The sequence below is a fragment of the Ceratina calcarata genome, unplaced genomic scaffold (assembly GCF_001652005.2).
Source record: "Ceratina calcarata isolate Rehan_Ccalc_2016 unplaced genomic scaffold, ASM165200v1 scaffold293.2, whole genome shotgun sequence".
NCBI classification, from domain to species: Eukaryota; Metazoa; Arthropoda; class Insecta; order Hymenoptera; family Apidae; genus Ceratina; species Ceratina calcarata.
Window position 1 is genome coordinate 160,824 of NW_017151702.1, and position 9,159 is coordinate 169,982.

General features: G+C 42.7%; 1 protein-coding gene across 1 annotated transcript in view; it reads right to left on the minus strand.

The window, feature by feature from the left end:
- The window catches only part of InR-2 (insulin-like receptor-like), a 51,579-nt gene that overhangs the window by 24,935 nt on the left and 17,485 nt on the right, over positions 1 to 9,159 (minus strand). The window contains exon 2 of the mRNA XM_018022724.2: positions 5,538 to 6,414. Within this exon, the coding sequence (XP_017878213.1) occupies positions 5,538 to 6,009 (472 nt within the window). The 5' untranslated portion in view covers positions 6,010 to 6,414. The remainder of the gene's footprint in view (positions 1 to 5,537; positions 6,415 to 9,159) is intronic.

Sequence of the window (9,159 nt, forward strand, 5' to 3'; positions counted from 1 at the left end):
AGGATGTATTGGCTATACAGTCAATCCTAAAAGTTTATGTACCTTAGAAAAACGCATTTCCTATAATTAAAAAGAAATCAGACGTCGGAAGAATAATGCTAATAATAAATAGCTACGTGCTAAAAAGTGTAGAAGGAAATATCCAATTAAGTATTGACGCTGATGAAAATTTTTTTTTTCAGAATTGCGAAAAATACTTCAAATAAAAGTTGTTTTCTCTCTAATTTCGATATTTAACGAGTTACGTATGATTATTTGGCATTTTATTGATGTTGACAAAATCCGACCATTCCACCATCGAAATAGCCAACTTTTGACAAAAAATTTCGTTTTTCTTCAATAACTCCTAAACCGTTGGTCCTACGGGAAAATTGTATAGGACCTTTCTTGTAGAGGACGACGAGATCTACAATTTCTGTATAAAAGTTTCTTGCTAGCATTAATATTTAACGAGTTATTGACGAAAAACGAAAAAACAGTTTTTCGTCAATAACTCGTAAACTATTAATGCTAGCGAGAAAATTTCATACAGAAATTGTAGATCTCGTCGTCCTCTACAAAATGCCCCCAACAACTTTCCCTTACGTCCATCCTTTTGGGAGTTATTGGCAAAAAACGAAAATCTCGCGAAATCTGAAGGGGTACCCCTTGGAAAAATCTCGGAAAAATCGAAAATTTTTTTTTGTTGTTTATTATTAGCAATGTTCTTCCGACGTCTGATTTCTTTTTAAGAAATGCGTTTCTAAAGTGCATAAACGTTTGGGATTGACTGTATAGCCAATATATCCTTAAAAAAAAAGGAACATGCAGAAAATGTGTATACAAGAACACCTGAACGTATAATGCAATCAAATGCGAACACATTGGAACGTGAAATAAATGTTTTCATCAAATAGATTTTACATCTGCTAAATGACTCGGTATAAAAATCTTGATGGATCTATTCGGGAATAATTAGGCGAGAGTAAAAAGTGCAGAAAACAAGAATTGAATGGACGCGCCGTCGTTAATGTTGTTTAATGTCTGTCAACGAGCCAGCCACCGAATGCACGTGCATTACGTACTCTGTTAATGAACGCCTCGTTGCTTTGGGCTAACGACGCGATGATTGATGTCGGCCCAACAAATTTCAACGTTCCCATGGTAACTGCAATGTTGTACTCGTACAAAGGCAAAGCCGGCTGTTACAGTCATGTCCAAGTGACAAGAAGAACGAGGCTTCCTGGCTTCTAAAGTGAACGGTTAAATAGGCTGACGCAAAATTCGGTCGCTGATCCCGGGCCATCCTATCGATCCGGTTCGAACACTTTAACTCTTTAATACGCCGTGACCCAATACAAATTTTCTCGAATTTCGAATTGTGTACCTTTTGGCTTGCACATCGCTGATCTTAAATATTTGATAGAACGTCACAAACGCAGTAATTAATTTGTACTAATGAATTATCTGACACGACGCTTCGTATAACGATTGACAAGATAAACGATATAATTATTGTAAACACGCTTGTGCAAGGGGGGTTGAAGAAATGCGTAGAGATTGGAAATTAACGAGTAGCTTGTCAACTGTGGAACTGGCGAGGCTCGGGGAGAATAGGCGAGGCAATTATCCCAGTTAATTATTTCACGGGTAAGTTGTGCGCGGAATCGCGTCGTGCTCCAGTTTAAGACGTCGCGACGCCGACATCGTTTTACTCGCCGCGGCCTTTGCGAGTCAACGTCCTGTGTTCGAAAAGAGAGCCGCCCCGTTAAAACCTGAGGGAACCGGGAAACTGGAACCTCGCGAATGATTACGTTGTTTAAGTAAATGATCGATTGGCCGGACCCGACTGGTTCGATGAGTTTCCAGCGAAATTTCCTGCGTACTTTGTTCCGATGTGCGCGTTTTATTGTCCGAATTACTCCGGTAGCGAAGCATCTCGCGAACGAGCGTGGATTCGAAGAAATCGCAGTTCTTCGTTACTCGACGGCAATCAACGACGAAAACGTTCGAGAGGGCATCGATTCCCTTCGGACATCCGCAGAATCCTTCTGCCGACTTGCAGCACGTGAAAACGGGGGAATATGAACAAAGAGGTACCGAACTCGATTCGGGGCGACGTTTCAGAACGTGAATCGCCTACAGATCGTTGCATCCACTGTATCGAGTCATCCATTCGATTCGACCCTGCTCGCTGTAGTACGAAACTAATCAAACAACTATTCATCTGTTGTTTTCATCGAAATGATGTTTGCATACATTTTGCAATTCTAACCAGAAGGATTCGTCTGATACTCTTATTCAAATGAGATCTGCACTAGAATCTTACTATTCAACCAGACAACGTTTGGATGAACTACGTAACACGGATCGTCGAACGGGATTGGTTGTTTTTATCAAAACGAGGGATGAGTGAATCTCATTAGAGATCATTGAACGAATACGCGTTTAATTCTGAGCAAACGGAAGGGTGAGAAAGGGATACGTCATCTGGATTCCTCGGCGATGTTTCTTCGCGTTAAACGGCATCGAGGCCGAGCCCGACGCGACGCGGCTGGAGCCAGTAAACAATTAACAGCACCGCAGGCCCGTTCGAGACGAGTTTAAATACGTCAATCGACCGCGAGGTCGTGTCTGATTGATTAAGAGTCTCGAAATTACCGCGGGAAATCGGGAGAAACGCGACGACCGTCATTGCAACCGACGGAAACCAAATAAGCACTGTACCTCATTATATACTCGATGAAACGTATGTAGTAAACAATTAGAGAAATGAGTTTCTGCGATCATTGTTAAAAGTACATTTCAGAGAGGAATTTTATTAAATAGAATTTTGCACCGATATCTCATTCGACATTTCACATATTCCTGTTCCCGTTCTCTGCAGGAAGCCAGGCATAAATTTTATACGCGTATCCGCGAACGAAGTTATTCAAACCAGGAGTTTCTTTCTAAATGATCGATGTTCCATCAAATATACCGGATGCGGACTCGCAAGGAATATCGTAACGAAAACAACTCGCTGAATCTATCAACTAATTAATTCACCAGAACCAGGGCTTCATTTCTGGTCGAAAGGATTAAAAGCGGATCGTTCGCTCGTTAGAATAATTTGCTTTTAATTCAGTCAGGGGTAAATCCGGCCGTGAATTGTTCGACGAACCGATCTTGCTTTTAAAACCCATTCTCGCGCTGGTGCATCCTCTCGTTTATGAGCGAGCCTCCCGCCACTGATTCCGCGATTCATCGTTTTTTTTACAGGATTATCATTTCGCGATGTATTTCCAATTGTTCAACAGAGTTGGAATTAATATCATTTGAAATAGCGTACGAATCATCGCGTAAACCGTCAATCGTTCCATCGATCATCGTATGGAATTATATCAAATGTTCTATCATGATTAGCAACATGCAAATAGATTCATCCATAACGTATTACGCGTATGACGACGAATAGGAGAGAGTAAATAATGACCGATCTATTTCGGTGTTTGTATTTGGAAAGCACGAATTGGATTTGGCAGGTACGGGAATCTTGGTATGCACTAGACTGCAAGAATGTATAATTAGTGTCGACGCTGGGTGTACGCGTAAGTAACCGGGGGTTAACGCGATTTTAAGCGACTCTCTATCCGTGTCCGTTGGTCGCGCTCCGCTGGAAGTACTTAACGCCCGCCAAGCGTTATAATCCGTGAAAATAAACAACTGCCATCCTTTCGTAGCTCGGAGACAAGTTTACGAGGCTCCTCCTCCGAGAATTCGTGAAATGTCTCAACGATGATGGCACGGGCACCGGCCCGTGTTCAGTTAGACACGTTTCATTTCTCACTTGCTACATTTTGCACCAAGAATACGCGTAACTGTCAGAATAATAATCGCGGAAACCATTCTGAGCGTGATGCAGAAGAACAAAGAGCATCCAGCTACCAGCAGTCATAAAGATCGCAAAAGGAGACGTAAACGTCTTTGTTACATCTGATATTTATCGTTTCGTTAAATTAATTAAAACCCGAATTCATTTTCCTAACGTGGAAGACCGTCCAATGGAGACATGAATGAGAATCGACGTAACCCTGCGAGGAACACGATAACGAGGAAAACGAACGAAGGCAATCGACGAAACGGCGGAAAACTGCGTTCGAGTCATCGCGATCGAAAGGGACAAGAATTTCGCGTCTAATTGTCTTCGAAGGAAATCCGGCGAGTTCGCGTGCAGACGAGATTACGAGATACGTCTAGAGACAAATTAATGGGGATTTGCATACTCGTCCCGATGTTAAGTACTCAGGGAACGACGTCACGCTCGTCGCTTGACCGACTCCGGTTTTATTTCCATTTCACTCGGAGGATCAAAAAATAAAAATAACTCGTTCACGAGCGCGGAATCGTGTTTCACGAGTTGGTTTCACCTGCTTTCTTCCTCGCTAATTCGACCAGACGGAAACGAATCAAACGTTTCTACACGGTTTACTTTTCAGAATTGCACTCCTCTTTCTCTGCCGCGAGTCACGAAACGCTCGCGTCCGAAACGAGATCGCGAGTTCTGTACACCTCTTCACGGTTCGAGAGACTCCGGCGTTAATTTAAGAATCGGGTAGACGTAATTCTCATGACGAACACGTCATAACGTTAATGCCGCGACATGTTGTATTTTTATAAGAGCGAACCGCGAGATTCTTTTGTCTGCCCGAAGGATTCCATTTTCCTTTTACGAGGTGGTCGACCTTCCTGGCTTTTCTGGCACAAACGTAATTTGTACTGATTAAAGCTCGCATAGTTTACAGGAGGATTTCGTGAAAAGGTTTCGCCCTCGAAGGGCCGAGACGGGATGATTCACAGTTTACGGACGGACTCTCATTTTTTCCTAGTGAATTAATGATGTTGTCGTAAAAACGCAAAAATTTCTTCCTCGCTGGAAAGACTAGTCTCCTCCGTGTTACTTTGGCAATTAGTTGATTAACTCTCGTGTTTATACTTTGCAATCGTGTGTAACGAACGAGAAGAGGTTCGCAACAGTAAAAGCTTTGATTCTGGCAAATAAGGCCGTGCCTTGTAATTGTGCGGCCGTACTTGACATTAGTTTCTTCGTTCTAATAGAGAGTTTGCCTCGATATGATATCGCGTTAGATAAAAAGCGTGATCGACAAGAATTGCAAATATTTACAGGGAATTTTCATACTACATGAGATGCCGAGACAAAAATGTATTTATTTCATGCGTCATCCGTTCTATTTTATTTCAACATCTAATTGATACCACCGATCAATTCATTAACCCAGTTAAATAGAAGCAGGAAACCGAAGTGGCAAACAAGCTGCATGCAGGGTTGATCGATTTCATTTTTCAACTACTCAATTCACTCTGGCATTTCGTTCACGGAAAATTCAACGAAATTGCCGATGTGATAAAATGCGTTCGCTGTTCATTTGTCCATCACAAAGCTATTAAAAAAATATTTGTTCAACTCGGCACCGATCGATTCATTAAACGTTTTAATTTGTTTCCCGTTAGCCATTGTCGTTCGTATCGTGAACGTAAAACGAGTAGGATCGACTCACCTCCTTCTTCTTTGGAGTAACCTTTCGTTCCCTTTTGCGCACTCGCGAACGCGGGGAACACCGTTAACGATAGGAACAATATCATCCAGCTTATCGCCAGTCTCTGTCTGCCCCAACGACACGGTCTCGGGTTCCACCGCACGACGTTGGAAACGTAACCGACGGAAGCGTTAGGTTGTAACCTGCCGCGTTTTAATATCCTGCAGGGAGTAGTCGCATTTTCTCGCCTCGGTGCACGGTTAAAACGCTCTTCGATATTTCTTTCCGTTCTCGAATGGTCGTAAGCCCGACCACAAAGCCGCTCGCAGAGGTCGCAAACTCGTGAAGATGATTCCATTTTGCCGCAGAACGCACAACGACGCCGACGGGGATCGACGTCGCTCGCCGTGATGTCGTCCACCGATTTTGAAAAAAGCTCAACCTTCTCCGAAGAGAAACAGTCGAATTTGCGAGCGTGCCAGTTCGACTCCATGGTTCACGGTTCGTTCAGGATTCTCGATCTTCTGTATTCGAATTTGATCGAGGAATTTTCAATGTAAACGAACTCCAAAAGATCTTGTCGTTTATCTTCCTCGAACTCGATCCAGTCTTTCGATTCGCGGCGACCCCGTGGATGGTTGTCCGTCTCGAAAAAGGCAACGGGTGGACAAAGATTCGAGGAAGATCGACGAGACTCAGGACCAGGAGACTCGTTTAGACTTCGGAAGAGACATCTCTCCTCGCTGCGTAATCTTCTCGACAGCGATATCTGCGAATATCAGTTCCATTTGATGGGGAAACGGTGGAAAAGGTTTCGTAGTTTCCACGGCTCCATTGATTATTTCCTTTTTTCGTTCGACACTTTGATCTTTGCTTTTACCCCGCAGAGTGGCTTATCCTGCAATCAAAATAAAGTTATTATTACTTTTTATATACGTCGAGTTTCCGGTATGAAGTCCGTTGTGATAACCGGAGAGCACTTGCCGAGCAAAGTAAATAGAAGGACATAAATGTTCGCATGAATTTTCCCAGGCGGAGCGTCAATATTTAACCCCGGGACCGATTTAATCGACCAGCCCGGCGGCCATCAACCCTGATAAAAGAACCACCTATACGAGCCAATTTTTTTTACTCCATCCCCGTTATAACCGACTGCATTCCGGTATAATTACCTGTACTGAGTAACGATAGCTTCGAAAACTCTCACGGATGGAAACTGGTCGCGGGAATAACAGGTCACCGGATTATCGAATTAGGGCCAATTAACAGTCAACCTGATACGCGTTAACGACTCGAAATAAAGAACTGCGAATCGTTACCGTCCTCTAAACAATTAACGCAAAAATATTTAGAAACGAGTGGCCCTTTCATCTATTCATTTTACGATTAATATTTTTTAAACATTTAATTGACACGAACTGTTTTCGGTACTTGTCCTTAAGATTCGAAAATGCTTTTAATAGATTCGGGCTCGTGTCTCTCTGGATGCAATATTCGCGGTAGCTCAAAGCGGGAGAGCATCATCGTCCAGGAATGTTTGCGAAATTCAAAGCGGGCAAACGGTGCTTTTCATTAGACACGGAGCTAAACACAGATCAGCCACCACCACTCTTAAATCTTTCCAACTGTTAACGATTTTTTTGCTCGAGTTCGATTTTTCACCTCACCGAAGTATTTCTCGGTTCTCTCCCAAAACATCTACTTTCGCTTTCCTATTTCAACCCTTCTTCGCAATTTGTGTCAAAACAAACTGGTGCCATCTGTTCATACGATGCAGAGTTCACAACATACTTTGATACCAAATCAGTAGTGAAACAGCATCGCCGGTTTAGATATTCGCACAAAGTAGAATACTTAACGAGTTGGCCAGCCTTCCAAGAATTCAGTAGCATATTCGAATGAACACGTCATCGCTTTTATCACCGGTACACCACAGATTTCATGCATTTACGAGAATATTTAATACAAAACATTTACGTGTCGGGATCAAAGCTGAACTATAACGCGAAATGTAAATCACATTTTTCAAACGCGTAGCACGTCCGCCTCATTTTGCACGAAGATCAGGCGAACAAGATATGCGTCCGTTACAAACGTTGTTCTTCCTCTACATTTTGCAAGGGATGTAATATTGGTTCCAGCGGTGGGTGAAATTTTCTTGCTGAAGGGCCACCCTTGCACGAGTATACGCGTCCCAGAATTTTTTGTTCCTCGACAGAGCTACGTTTGCTCAATGAAACGAAAGAATGGTTCGTCGACGACTGTTCCCTTAATTCCGTTGAAATTCGAGACCGACAGAAGCTGCGGTCGTCTGACCAATGCGGCATTTTCTACTTCTCGACTCGGTATAATCTTTACTAGAACGTTCCCACGATCTCCAGAATTCGTCCGACGGTCTTTTCACGATTATACATAAGTTCTCCCTTACGGTAAGGGCATACAAATTTCGTTTTACATATGCGTGACGAAGTTATTTATTCTAGAGGCTTAAGAAGTGATTTTACATGAAGTCCAGCGAATAAGTGCAACTCGATAAATCATTGATCGTTCGTTTCAACGTTCTGACTGACGATCAACGATAAACGATTTAAATACGAGATCGATGCGAAGCAGCGTACAGCCCTATTGCGTTCCGGGCGCGTGTACACCGTTGGTCACACTCGAGGTTAAGTAACGTGATTCGATTGAAGGTACATTTTTCTAGCTAACGAGCGATAATTGATTTATTGCGTATGAAGGGGTCACGAAGTATACGTGGTAGCACGCGCCCTGGTACCGACCGATCTGCTCGATTAAATCTCCGTTCATCCTGTTCCCTCCACGCTTCTTAACACCGCGACCTGAGTAACCGATAACACCCACCCGAACGTCAATTGTCGCGGCCGGGCCTGAAAAATATTCCGTTCCATTCTTTTCCTCCATGCACCGAGTGCAAAAAGTCAATCATATACCGTGGGCTACGAAGACTACGGTATTGATAACTCATGGAATAATCGTTGTAATACTTAATTTAACGTTTTACATGGTGGTCGGTGGACGGATTAAAATCAAGTCCATAGAGAATTCGGGGAGACGTAAGGACGAGAAGAAACAGAGGCTGGTTTCTCTTCGGGCCTCGACGCGTTTCTTCACAGGTTTATGACCCATCTCGTGCCTCCGTCCCTATGACTCTTGACTTTACGGGGCTTTTATACGGCTTATATTTCTTCCCGTTCAACAAAATTATACGAAGAACATTTACAATGTTAAGCCACGAGCCGGCGAAACGATCATTCATTTTGAAAAGGGTCGGAACCAGTTCCCCGAGAAGTCTCGAAGTTGCCAATTAGTTATCGAACTTCCAATCTTATTCGTTGTACCACTTCAGAACCGTCCTGTCTTCGTTCATCGTTTGTGCAGATTATAAAATACGAATCATGAGTCTTGAACGATAGTCAATAAAATTGTGTTTACTTCACTCTTCGTTTGTATAATCAATTAATATTTCTAAGATTCATGAACAAGGGATCACTATAATAAGGAAAATGTTCGATATTCTTCGTTCATAGTCTTAGAACGTTCAATTAATATTTCTGAGACCAAGAGTTTATTTCGATCGAAAAAATATTCATCCACCAAGTTACAATTTAAGAATGTATTAGCT